The sequence below is a fragment of the Pinus tabuliformis genome, chromosome X (genome assembly GCF_031772625.1).
Source record: "Pinus tabuliformis cultivar Carrire ecotype Pingquan chromosome X, CPIR1, whole genome shotgun sequence".
NCBI classification, from domain to species: domain Eukaryota; kingdom Viridiplantae; phylum Streptophyta; class Pinopsida; order Pinales; family Pinaceae; genus Pinus; species Pinus tabuliformis.
The window spans coordinates 1148949997-1148964231 of NC_142308.1; the positions used below are offsets into that span (position 1 = coordinate 1148949997).

Genomic DNA, 14235 nt, shown 5'->3' on the forward strand with positions numbered 1-14235 from the left:
TAATCAACATCTAATGTAAAGAAGGAATGGTTATGACATCTCCATGAAGAAATTACGAAGACCCTAATAAGTATGAAGACGAAGGAGAACCTCGGTAAGGGAAGCCTTGGAGATGGATTCGTATAGAAAAGGATGTCGATGTTGCAAAAGTAGAGAATTTGACAAAAGGCCATCATAAAGAGGTAATTCTAGTTTGATGTTCACTTTTGATTTTTGAAAGAAAGCATCTAGTTGGATCGAAGCAGGGCTACCGGCAAAAGGTAATAAAAAATCACATACAACTAGTATACATAAATTTGGATGGATGATTATGACAGGAACATGACTTGGAAGAGGTAGCAGTATGAAGGAAAGCCAGATGATGACAAAGAAGGTCACTTTCCGATGAAAAGAAGGATGACATACTTGGTTCAACACTATGTTTCGTTGAAAAGAAAAAGGGAAAGTGATGTAGAAGATGGTCAAAGCCCTACGAAGAAGTTATGGAAGAAGAGGATGACATACTTGGTTCAAAACTATGTTTTGTTGAAAAGAAAAAGGGAAAGTGATGTAGAAGATGGTCGAAGCCCTACGAAGAAGTTATGGAAGAAAATGGCTCCATGATGTAGAAGTTGAAGTTTATTCATGACATGATTATACAGAGAGAGGAACCCTACAAGCAACTAATAGTACCATAATCTCCACGAAAGAATAGATAGTTGTTGGAAACAAATCCCTCATTAAGAGGGAGCTTGGGTAAATTCCTTTCATGTAAAGGAATGAGTAGATCCTCCCTAGTTGAGAGGGAGAGATAGACACATCATTCTTGTCTTCACATCATGAAGAAAGAATGGAGGATTGGGTAAGCATCTGAGACCGATACTTCTTGAGGATAGAAGTAGTCTCGGGAACTGATACTCTTTGAGGATGAGATAAGGCATCCAATAGGAAAGAGTAGTCGAAGAGAAGATTCCATGAGGATCTGTAAATCCAAGAGGGGAATGGTCCTAAAAGGACATACCTTGTGAACATCCGGATGGGATATGTGCCTTGAGAGACAATGATGAAGGTGTTTATAAATCATTATCTCCCCAGCGTTATGCTCTAATCTAGTGGAGATATGAAGTTGTTAGTTAAGGCCTTGCTATATGACAATGTTAGTTGATATGATGAGATGCATTGATATAAGCTAAAAAGATAGCTTATGAGACGGCTTACCAATCCAACTCTTCTTATGAGAATTATTCAATATGAGAATGTCCATGTACCATCAATGTATTATGAATAACTCCCTAGTTAAGAGGGAGTGTTGAAATGTGTAACTAGGTTCGATCTTCATAATATTCTATGTAGTATTGATTTTATATATTTGATGTAAAAAGAAAGAAAAATATTATTGTCATTTATAAACCATGGGGTTTCATGCTCAAATTCAATTTAGTTTAAGGTCAAAGCACCCATTGTGTGCTCCTAGGATTTTGTCATCTTTGTATAGAGTCAAAAGGAGTCATTGTCATGTGTAATAGACCTTATTGGGCATCTTGTAACAAGTCAAAGAAATTAATTTTAAGTTAAATGTGTCAAAGTACCCCTCCAAGACCAAGTCGACCTGCAATGAAGAAGTCAGCCATGTTTAGGGCAATCCGTCCTCCTTGAAAGTGTGTATATATATATATATATATATATATATCCTTGACCTCATTTGTGGCATCCAACAAGTTCGATCAAGCAAGCAAGAAAAAGGAAAGGAAAAGAGAAGCAAAGGACTAGAAAGAGAAGATCTCAGGAGAAAACTGAAATTTTGATCTTTTGCTCTCTCTACCTCTCACAAGTGCAAAGAAACCTAGGGTTTCATTACCGCTGCAAGAACAAATTTTCAGATCTCTACGAAGGGTCGAAAATTTGATGCAAAGAAGCAAGTTTGATAGTCTATTTGTCTAAAAGGAAGAAGAAAGCCAAGCGAAGAAGTAAGGAAGCCTAGCTCAACCCTAATCACTAACACATGCGAAGTTGCAACATTTACTTGAGGTCGAAATTGCAGCAATTACTGGAAAGTCAAAGTTGCAGCAGTTACTGGAAGGCCAAAATTTGTTGCTGGAAGCTATTGAAGAAGGTTTGACTTGGTTTGACTTTATGAAGGAAAGACCATCAAAAAGTAAGGTTGACTTGGTCTTGGAACGGTCTCTGTCTTGAGTCTAAAAAGGCCTTGGAATTCATCATTTGAAGATTCTATAAGAAGAGAAAAATTTCTTGTGGGTTTTCCTCTCTAGGAGAGGTTTTTGCCCTGGCTAGCAGCCTACATCTTGTGTCCATTTGTTCTATTGATCTTCATGTTTTGGTAGTTGTTTGATGATAAAAACACTATAATAATCAAAAGAAGAAGTACAAATACTACAAGCTGAAGTAAAGAACATCACAAGCAGTTATCAAAGTAAAGAGAAATCACTCCTAATCTAGTTGCCCTAGATTTCTCAACAAATTTGTGCATTGATTCATGATTACTACTATCAATGTGAATTGTGGCACCAAAGGTTCACTCATCTGTCGTATAAAGCTTTGCCTCTTGTGAGAAAGATGGTTTCTGGATTGCCTGAGATTAGAGTGGATCATGATGGAGTTTATCAAGGGTGTGCAAGTGGAAAGCATGTAAAGGGACCATTCCCTTCAAGCAAAAGCAAAACCAGTCAGGTACTTCACCTTATACATTCTGATTTATGTGGACCTATGCTTGTAACTTCTCTTGGTGGCTACTTGTATTATATAATCTTTGTGGACGATTTTTCTCGCAAGACATGGATTTTCTTTTTGAAAAACAAAGGTCAAGCATTTGGCATGTTCAAAGACTTCAAGGCTCTGGTAGAAAAGAAAAAACAGATCAAAATCTTCAGATCTGACAATGGAGGAGAGTTCACTTCAAATGATCTCAATGACTTCTGCAAAGAAGCTAGAATCAGGAAAGAAACCACCATACCATATAGCCCAAAACAAAATGGTGTGGCCGAAAGAAAGAATAGAACTATCATGGAAGCAGTCAAATTTATGTTGCACGATCAAAAGCTACCAAAATTTCTATGGGGAGAAGCTGCTAACACTGTTGTCTGTGTCCAAAATAGATCTCCATACCGAGCTTTAAACAACATGACTCCTGAAAAAGTCTTCACTCGTGGAAAGCCCGAGGTTGGGCACTTAAGGATTTCTGGCTACCCTGTCTACTTTCATGTGCCAAAGGAAAAGAGGATCAAGCTAGAAGCCTCAGGTAAGAAAGGTACGTTCATTGGTTATTGTGAAAATTCTAAAGCTTACAGAATATACGTGTTTGGTCAAAAAACTATAGAGTTTAGCAGGTATATAACATTTGATGAAGATGCAGCTATTGGAACGCCGGAGACACTCCTCCTTATGTTAATGTTGAAAGACAGGATAATGTCTTAGATATACAAAAAGATCCTAAGATTGAACCTAATCTTGCCAATGAACCCATGGACCCCTTGGATCCTCCTCCATGTGATCCTCTTGCTAGAAAGAGACCATTATGGCTTCGTGGCACTTTACAGGATGTTGATAGACATGATACCCCTAGAGGAACCTTTAGATAAAGCAATAAATCATGCTTGTTCCAGGGATATGTTGTAGCCGTGAGCAACATTATATAGGCTGAACCATGCACTTTTGAAGAAGCAGTAAAAGATCAAGTATGGAAAGATGCAATGGTCGAAGAATATGAGTCCATCATACATAATGATGTATGGGAAGTAGTTCCAAGACCCAAAGGTAAGTCTGTTGTGACTTCTAAATGGTTGTACAAAATTAAACATGGTGTGGATGGAAGTATTGAAAAATATAAAGCTAGATTTGTGGCTAGAGGTTTCTCTCAAAAAGAGGGAGTAGACTATGATGATATTTTTGCACCTGTTGCCCAATATACTACCATCTGATCTATTGTGGCTCTAGCTGCTAGCCAGGGATGGACACTTCACCAAATGGATGTGAAAACTGTTTTTTTGCATGGCTTCCTCAAGGAAGAAGTATTTGTGGAGCAACCACAAGGCTTTGAAGAACATGACAAGAAAACTCGTGTGTAGATTGAAGAAATCTCTCTATGGATTGAAGCAAGCCCCAAGAGCTTGGTATGCTCACATTGATAGCTTCTTGATGAAGCTTGGTTTTACCAAAAGCAATGTTGATCCAAATCTCTACTTCAAAACAGTCCAAGGTATGCCTTTGATTTTGGTATTATATGTTGACAACTTGTTCTTGACAAGTGGAGAACCTCTTATCCTTCAATGTAAGGAGGAGTTAGCTTCTGAGTTTGAAATGCCAGATCTTCATTTGATGCACTACTTTCTGGGCCTACTGGTATGGCAGAGACCTGGTGAGATTTTCCTTTATCAAGGAAAATATGTTGTCAAGCTACTGGAAAGATTTGGTATGACAGAATGTAAGTCCATGAATACACTAACGGAAATGAATTTCAATAAATTATGTGAAGTTGCGAGACCTAATTTGGCAAATCCTTATGAGTATCGACAACTATTTAGGGCACTGATGTTCTTAGTGAACGCTCACCCGAATATATGTTTTGCGATCAATACTCTGAGCCAATATATGAATAAACCATCACATGCACATTGGATTGTTGCAAAGCATGTGTTGAGATACCTACATGTGACCATTAATCTTGGATGGATATATATTGTCGAAGATGTGAGACTACATGGATACTTTGATGATGATTGCGCTAGTAACTCTGTTGACAGAAAGAGCACATATGGATGTTGCTTCAGTTTGGGATCTACCATGATATATTGGATGAGCAGAAAACAAAGTCTGTGACCCTTAGCACTGTTGAAGCCGAGCACATTGCTTCTAGCATGGCTAGTTGTGAGGCAATATGGTTGAGGAAGCTCTTTGGAGAGTTTGTTTTAGCATGTACCAAATACGACAGTAATATACTGTGACAATAGGAGTGGGATTCAACTTGCAAAAAATCTCGTGTTCCGTGACAACTCCAAGCACATTGAGATTAGATATCACTATATCTAGGATATGGTGCAAAAACGAGCAGTTAGACTCCATCATATTGCAAATGATGATCAGATATTGGCATACTTACCAAGCCTTTGTCGAAAGGGAAGTTGTTGGTATTCAGAGAGCAGCTTGGAGTGACGGATGTGACCCTTCCTAAAAGGAGCGGTCATGGATGATCAAGAACATTGAGCTATGCTCTTCCCTCTTGTCTGAGCTCACAGGTTGGGAATGGAGCGAGGAAAGCTCCTAGGGTTGAGGGAACTCTTAATTGTAAGTTGTGCGCAACCCTTGTCATGTGTTTACAAGTGGTAACCCCCCCTACCATCAAGTCTAGGGCTTGCCAAGAGTATACCCTAGTATGCATCCTACCCACAAGCTAGGCTTGTTGGGATTGCCACCCATCTGGCCAATGGGTGTGGTGAAGCTTGGTTGTGTGCAATCCTTGTCATGTGTTGACAAGTGGTAATCCCCCCAAGCAAAGATGAGACTTGGTTATTGTCATGTGTCGACAAAGTTTGTGGATGCAGGTGTTCTACAACTAGACTCTTGCAGTGAACCTTGGTTGTGCGCAATCCTTGTCATGTATTGACAAGTAGTAATCCCCCCAAGCAGAGATGAGACTTGGTTGTGCATGATCCTTGTCATGTGTTCACAAGTGGTAACCCCCCCAAGTCTGTGTCAAGGTGGGAAGATCAGTGGATATAGGGTAATAGATGAATCTCCCCTATCACAATTCTTCTTCATTAGATTGAGATATCATTGTTCTAGAGCAAAGATGAGGAGAGAACGTAGAGATCTTTGTTGTAAAAATAAATTCCTCCCTGGCTAATAGGGAGTGTTGAAAATTGGCAGCTCAAGGATGAATTCCCTTAAATAAAAACTCATTTCTGACAATTCTAAAGTGACTTTCTAAATTAAAAAGTCACGTCTAGCATCTCAAGTATGACTTTCCAAAAATAGTAAATCACCCTGCATCAATCGGTAACCAAGTATAGTTGATGGAAAATCACTTAACTTATCATCAATCAATCCTAATAGTTCAATTTCAACTTAATCATCAATATTGTTGTTGTTATTATTATTATTGTTATCCTTTATGATACTATGATATTATCAAAAGGAAATTCAAGTCCCCTTTCCTTCATGACACTCAATCACTTCGCAACTCTCTCCTTGATGTCTCTCATAGCACTAAGTTACTCTCTCTCTCTCTATTAATGGATATATTACACTCTCACTTACGCACACATTAAAGGCATGTCATGAAAGGTTCTCTTACACTCTCATTAATGCATATGTTACACTCTCCTCATTTAAGTCATACATTTCTCTCCTAAATTATGACACTCCTTAATGGCATGAGTTACAATTCTCTAACGCATGTGTTGCCTCTCCTTAATGGCATAAGTTACAATTCTCTAAGGCATTTGTTACCTCTCCTTAATGGCATAAGTTACTCTACCCAAAAAGGCATGTGTTGCACCTACCTCATGGCATGCAAGTTGTACCTCCTTTGTGGCTTGAATTCATTGCACCTCCTATATGTGTGTGTGTGTGTGTGTGTGTGTGTGTGTGTCACCTCACCTTACTATTTGTGCGTTGTGAAAGAGAAACTCGAACTTGAGAGAGAGAGAGTTGGAGAGACTTGAAGAAGATTGTGAGAGAGAGACTTGAAGAAAAGAGCAGGACTTGGTGAGCCAAGGTTGATTTAGTGTTTCAATGTTGATTCAGTTAAAAGAAGGTTGATTCATTGTTTGCATTTGTTGTTGCTGGTTCAGATTTGGGTCTCTTGATCTCTCATTGTACTTTGTATCCCTGCTGTAGAATTGATATCTAATAGAAGAAGAATCTGGTTGGATTTTCCCTTTGTGGGTTTTGCCCTGGTCATTGGACCTAAATTCTCTATGTCTCATTTTGTTATTGGTTGTCTTCTATTGTGCATTTGGTTTATGTCTACAATTGCTTAACTGATATTGCAACAAAAAGAAGTTTTGTAATAAGTAATTGTTACAGCATAGAACATCAGAATTTCAACAAATTTCAATAGTTATTTTAATTTTCCATTTATGTTTCATTTAGTCTTTTATGTGGAGTATACTCAATTTCAAACATGAATAACAAGATCTATCATGAGATTCATCTCCTTCATGGGATCCTCTTTGGAAATGGATCCTAAGAGAGCAAGTGAGGATTCAGGGATCCTACAAGGTGGCATTTGAATTCAGCATAAGGATGTGGTAACATAGTCCCGAACTTTTATCAGCATGCCTATAGCCAACCTATTTTACTAAAAAGTATGTAGTTTTTCATATTAAGAAAAATTAATACCACCATGTAAAACAATCTGTTGTGTGCAAAATCTCGGACCTAAAGATAGTTTTCTAGGCCTGTATGAAGTAGCCTGTGAAGGAAACAACGATTCTTTCTGAAAGTGGGCAACACTAAATGTCCTTCCTAACATTATAAATTTCCCAAGGAAATTAATTTTATCCAGTCATTCTAATGTGATCGTATGTTAACAAACAAGAGCGGCAAGGTCCAAAAAACAGCAATCCAGTTTCTGAGAGCTATAGACACTATACATATTGTACATTAATAATTACTGAGAGTTTCTTTGACAACTTCAGCAAAACAATTTTGTGAAGCTTTGACAGCTCAATATGGGCAATTTAAATAATCCCACAAGATTTCGTGAATAGAATGAATAGGGCTTCAGAGATCCTTCCAAGGGTCATACATGAATAGATATGTGGACTCCCCCATGGATATTCAGCATGAAGAATCCTTTATGGGTTCTCAGCTAGACTTAAAATTTTAAATAAATATTGGCAGAAGGATATTTATCATCATATGGAGATAACTGTATGAATTATTATCCAATATTGGAACTTTTTATATATCCAAGCTTTTCCTGTATGTCACTGCATATAAGAAGTTAGCAACATTGATCAGAGCTTAAATCAGCCTGCTCAATTTTAAAGCTATTAGGATCTAATAGAATCCCCAAAAATTCATAAATAGACACAAAACAAACTTAAATAGCTACCCACCATAGCTTTTCCAAGTGACTAGCAACAAAAGGCAAGGATGACAATAAGGCTGATTGTAACCAAAACAGAACTGCCATTTTAGTAGGATGAATAGTTGCACAATAAATTTCAAGTATTATTGGCTTAAAAAAAGGTTCAGACTTATTTTTGTTGCCCCGACGAACAAGTCGAAATAAAATATGCATGGGGTTTAGGAGTAGCAACAAACAATAAAGCAGAATTGTTAGCGTTGTGGAAAGGATTGGATTTAGCTCTCTCTCTAGGGATAAAGAAAATCAAAGTGGTGAGAGATTCCCTATTAGATATAAGGATGTTTTCTCCCATTAATGCCAAAAAAGGGATCCAAAATCTTCCCTTGTTTCAAGAATAGAACATCAATTGAAAAAATTTGAAAAACACGAATTGCTCCATATCCTGTGCCATCTCAATGTTGTTAATTGGCGAATCATGGGGTGTCTTTGGGCGATGGGGAGTGTGAGACAGGTGGGAGGGCAATAGGCCACATCCCAATTCCTTAAGAGAATGTCAGACAGAGAAATAAATGCTTCCCTCGAGCATGCTGAGGGCAGGATGATGTGTGATCCTGTGGCAGGTAGGCAGGACAGTTGGGTCAAGGAGTATAAGTTTTCAATGCATGGTGCTCCTGCGGATCCCAAGATCATCCCCCCAGCCTGCATGTATAAGGTAACATTTAAGTTCATGAAGAGTGCAGCGAACCCATCATTTCAGGAAGGAATTTGGACTGTATATTGCACAGGCGATTTAATGGTGAAACGATGGCCAGCATCTCGATCATCGGTGAATTGGCTGCAAGGGTGGTTCAGAAGATCCATCGGACAACAGGCTTATTTAATGGGCCTGCAGATCGAGGATCTTCAGGCGATCATGGCACGAGCAGAGGTGAATGAGGAGAAGGAAGAAACGGGTGTTTATAAGTGGACGCAGTCCCCTCCAGTTCCATACGCTGTGGTAAGTGGAGAGCGCCGGTGTGATAGCAGTGTGGGTTGGGAAGATATAGGGATGGAGTCAAGGAAGCCGCAGTCTGGGAAACTTCCTGAGAAGGACTTGGCCCAGTGGAAAAGGGCCGCTGAGTTTCTGTTCAAGCTACTTATGGGTAGGTTGGATCTTATCACTCATCGAGTAGAGCTTCTGGAGAAAGACCGGGCTGCGAACGCAGATCGCATCAATGCAAAGTTTGAAAGCATGGAAGCATCGTTGGAAAAAAGGATTGTGAAAATGGAGACTGATCTGCTGACCTCCAACTCAGAGCTGATAAGTGACAACATCTTCAGTGAGGTACAAGAAATCATTGCAGGGCTGCCGGAAGAGGTCGTCGCCCAGTTGCAAGCTAGGGAAGGAGAAGGAGGTTCAGGAGCAGGGCCGAGGGATCAGGAAAAGAAGAAATGCGAGGAAGCGGGGAAGTCCAGTCTGGATTAATGCTTGCCTTATGCTATGTCGCTTTCTGTTTATTTTAGGTCTTTTTTTAGAGTTTGTGGGAATTATCAGTGTTTTGTAATAGTAGTTAAGGCGCGTAGAAGGACGAAATTAGTAATATGGATGTATTGGGACCTGGAGATAGATGCTCAAACTGCTGCCAGTTTTGCTGAATTTTTGTAAAAGCGGTTCTGGCCATGTAAACCCAGATCATGAATATAAAAAGTATCCATTCTGGTAAAAAAAAGGTTCAGACTTCCCATAGGATTCTAGTGGCCAATGTTGGTTGGTCGAAGAAGCTACACTGGATTCAAGAATTGGTTGTTTTGCCGCTTGAAGGAATACAATATCTTTCTGAAAAAATTTGGAGCTCCAATTGAGGAGGCCATACTGCAACCATTTCAGCTATGTTGGTCACAAAATTGAACTTAGATTGGTCACAAAATTGAACTTAGATGACCGAAGTTGTCAGCATAATATTAACAAGACTCCTGGATCAAGCCCATTAGCTGCAGATTTGACCCAACCCGCCAGTAAAATGGGTCATTGCAACTCATCAGCATGTTCACTGACTCACAAGTACTTATGGGTCATTGACTTGGTTCAATAGGCTTGATCCACAGCCCACACAAAAACTCACTTGGTTAACTCATATAAGCCCAGAAAAGAGCCAAAATTGATATATTCCTGGGTTTTGTCTTTTAGTACTTGACAAGTTTTGGAAGAGTTTTCCCTGAGTCAAATCAAAAATGACTCTTTTGTCTCAGCGCATTTTTCACTGAGTCAAGTCCGGTAATAATGATTCTCTGCCACAATAAGAATAGAAACATAAAACAAGAAATTTGCTGAATTACACAAGAGTGAAATCACATACCGTGCTGCTTGTTCTGAGAAGTTTCTGCCTGGCTGCCGCTGTCGGAGTATGTGGAGATCTCCTCCTGGGCAATACTCCATAACTAAACATGAGAACTTGTCAGTTTCAAAGTGAGTGTATAATGTGGGAAGAAATGGATGATCCAGCATCTGAAGTATTTCTCTTTCAGTCTGGGCTCTGAGCATCTTTTTCCGGCTCACTGAAGGCCCATTTTCCATCACCTTCATGGCAAAATAACACTTTGTACGATCCAATTCTGTGAGGTACACACTGCCTATGTCGCCACAGCCTAACCGCTTCACCAACCTGAAATGGTTCAACCCCAAACATCCATCCCTCTTTCGAACAGCACGAATAGCTTCCCACCTTGAATCATTTGACATATGAGGTCTGTTGCCACTGCTGCTTAAACTACTGCAAGTGCTCTCATCACTCACCCCACTGCTATTGCTACCCCTGCTTGCACTACTCTTCGAAATTTCAACATAATCGGCCCTGTCACTGGCTTTTAAACCTTGCATAGTCTTTACTACACTAAATTTACCCTCACTGCTGTTGCCCGTGCTAATTTTAGCACCATTACAATTTTCACTACCAATTGCCTCAATGACAAAATCAGTGTTGTTGACACTGCTCTGAGAGCTAAGACTAACACTGGCTGGCAAGGAAGCATCACCTGTATCTTCATTGCCACGTTCATGTGTCACTTCATTCTTTTGGCTAGTGCCAGCTTCTGATGAGCTCACTGGTCTAGCTTCCCCAGATTGAGAATTATCACCTTTTGTCTTTGATGTACTCGCTACAGAAGTTAGGGATGTACCAAATACAGATGATAGCTTCAACAGACATGCTTCTGACATTTCAAAATGACTGCTACCTCTCAGTGATGGCTTTAGACTGCCACCTTCTAACTCCTGGCAAGTGCCCCATGCCCGGGATATGTTTTTAGAAGTGCTCGGTTCTGATATCTCAGGAATGACTACAGCTCTGTATAGTTGTTTTATAGCGCCTGCATCTGATAACTGAGAACTGCCTGGTGGTCTTGAATGACGTTTCAAAGAAGCTAATTCTGAAGCCTGAGCAAGGGTCAACCCTCGTAAAGCTTGTTTCAATGTGACTGTTCCTGATGTGCCAGCTTCAGGTGCGCGTGAAATACCAACCCTCAATGGTTTTTTCAAGGTAGATTTCCCTGCTGCACCTGCTCTTAATGACTGAGAAATGCCTGCTTCCCTTGATGAATGTTTCATAGAAGTTGCTTCAACTTCATGAATTGCACTTGCTGCCTGTAAGTCTTTTGCCAGGAAAGGTGTATTATATGTCACCAAATTAGCTGCTCCATTAATTTGTTTATTCAAAACACCTCCGTCTGCTCTAGAAGCTTTTTGAAAAGGTGATTTTTCAGAGCTATCTTCTTCTGCTGCTTGAGAAATCTCTGCCCCTGATGACATTTTTGAGCTACCTCCCTCTGATAAGCATTTCAAACTTCCTTCTGATGTCTCTGATTTCGCCATCAGATTAGATGTACTATTTTCAGTCTACGTAGCTAAAAGCATCCATGAGGTGTACTTTGACTCGTGTGATCATAACACTGGCTATTCATAAATCTCCTTCACTGTTTTTATTTGGCCCCATCCAAAAAATATATCGCTCCCAGTGAATTTGTCATGGTTGATACAAAATATTGTATATCTATGCCATGCAACAGTGATGAAATAGTCAATGCTCCTGTGAAAATATCATATACAAAAATTCCATTTTTAATACAATCTTTACAGTTTGAATGTAAGTGGTGCAATAAAAACAGGTCAGAAACAACAGCAACTCAACACATAACCCAAGTTCTAAACAAGAGAATATTAATCTTCTACTTGTTTGCCATCCTTAATTTCCCTTGTTGACAAGTCCAATATAGCCTATGCCCAAAACTATTAAGTCTCTCGAACACGAGATGTTATTGGTTTTAACTATCATTTACCTATGTCAAATGAATTCCATAAATTCATCAAATTGCTCTTAGTTTTGGCTAACATTTACCTGTCTCAAATGAATTCCATAAATTCACCAAATTGCTGGAGAAAAGCTCTATCGTTCTTATAGCTCATGTTGTGTTTCAAAGGATAAAGAAACTAATGAGGAACAAAGATCTTAAAAGTGGGTGCTACATTGCCAATTGAAGACATGATCCTCTCCAGTTGCTCAAGAGACTATACAGAACTTTTTTCTCTTATTGTATTCGAATGTTATACATGTTTGAAAGTTTTTGCTCCAAATATGAACGAATTCCCTCAATAGCAGAACTTTCAATTATGTTTTGCTTGCCAAACGCAGATGCGGTAATTTGAACTGATAGGAACAGACAAGAATAGGCTTGCTCTGATAATTAGATGAGAACTATACCGACCAATACTAGGCATAAGCTCTATTGCTATGATATTGCCCTGTCATCAAGAGGTTAAAAAAAGGGTAACCTAGATATAACTTGCCAGTGGATCGAGAAACCAGCCTTAACTCGCCAATGTATTGAGGCGCAATTCAGCTATCTATAACCATTGGTTTCTATCACAGATACATATGCACACTTAACAAATGTCTCCAAGCACTTTGACTCTTAAACCTCGCACTAGTCTTGGTACACCCCAAGTCCCTGGCCATCTAAGCCGAACTGCTCTGGAAGCCATCCAACTACGTGTTGCAAGTCTGTAACAAACATAGATATTAGACAGTACTCAATAATCAAGTTGCTTCATACACTGAATCGAGACCATCATAAAACTACTCACTCTATCCCCAATCAAGAGGTACAGATATGATGGGAAACTTTTGGATGAAGTCGAATTATTGGCCCTAATGACAATGGTTCTGTAGGCAGAGATATTCGGACCCTCACCATGTGCCCTCCTGTTAACCATTAATGTTACAGAAAAAATGCAGAACTGGGGGGATGTACTATGTGGATGGGAGAAGTAGATGGCCCTCTAACCCATAAAAAAAGGCAGACACAACCCACAGAAAAAAGCAGCCGCAGAAGTTTAAATGGTTTAGAATATGAATAAAAGTAATCAGCCAGAAAAGGGCGATCAATACAATATTGGTTGTCTCGCAAAACTGAGCTGAAGCTCCCTGATCAATCACTATTTTAAGTTGTGAACGCAGTCTCGCATAGAGGCCTGCGAAAGCTCGTGTTCTGATTCATTGTGTTTGAGATTGATTATTCTAATCCATACCTGGGTCTGCTATGAAAATAAATTCCAATCATAGAGTTGAAAATGGGTGTTCTGATATAAGAATACTGAACTGCTAAAGCTTCACACATGGATCCAGCTATCAATGGTGATGTCAAAAAGCATTGAAAATTCAATAAAATACCAAATGGGTTTGTGGGTCTGAAGCTCCTGCCTGCTTTTAACATTTGGCCTGATCCTTCCGCTGGTCCTCCTCTTCCTCCTCCGCTTCTTGGGTGCTTGGCAATGGTGAGAGTGACCCCATAGACATTTGAAAATGAAAAACGAGAAAAGGGGTTTGAATGATAAGAGCCGACACTCAGTACGACCAATGTATGCCACCACGATAGCACAAATCACATCAAAGGGCTTTGTATTCCTTTTTCCACAAAGGATAAAGTAGGGAAGGGCCCAACTTTGAATTGGGCGGTTTTTATATAATGGGTAAGCTTTGCTGCTTCTCATTCTGCAGGCTTTCAACATTTTCTAAAATAGAGTGGGAGTTGACATATATAGGCATAAGGGGCATTCTTCCACTTCCACATAGGTCTTTTGTATCCAAAGACCCTAAATTCTCTCCTTGGGAATCTAACCATCCCCTCTTCAGTTATTATTGTCTTGTATAAGCATAATCTGCGCTCCTGCTTTT

General features: G+C 39.5%; 1 protein-coding gene across 7 annotated transcripts in view; it reads right to left on the reverse strand.

Annotated features, from left to right (window-relative positions):
• Positions 1-14035, reverse strand: part of LOC149143963 (serine/threonine-protein kinase D6PK-like) — an 80439-nt gene extending 66404 nt beyond the window's left edge. Inside the window, exons 1-2 of one of the 7 annotated variants that reach the window (XM_089446756.1) lie at positions 13762-14035; positions 10366-12054 (exon numbers count right to left, since the gene is read on the reverse strand). In XM_089446756.1, coding sequence (XP_089302882.1) covers positions 10366-11876 — 1511 coding nt within the window. In that variant the 5' untranslated portion in view covers positions 11877-12054; positions 13762-14035. The other 6 variants (XM_089446755.1, XM_089446758.1, XM_089446757.1 and 3 more) reach the window with 6 other exon arrangements.
• Positions 14036-14235: the final 200 nt, after the last annotated feature.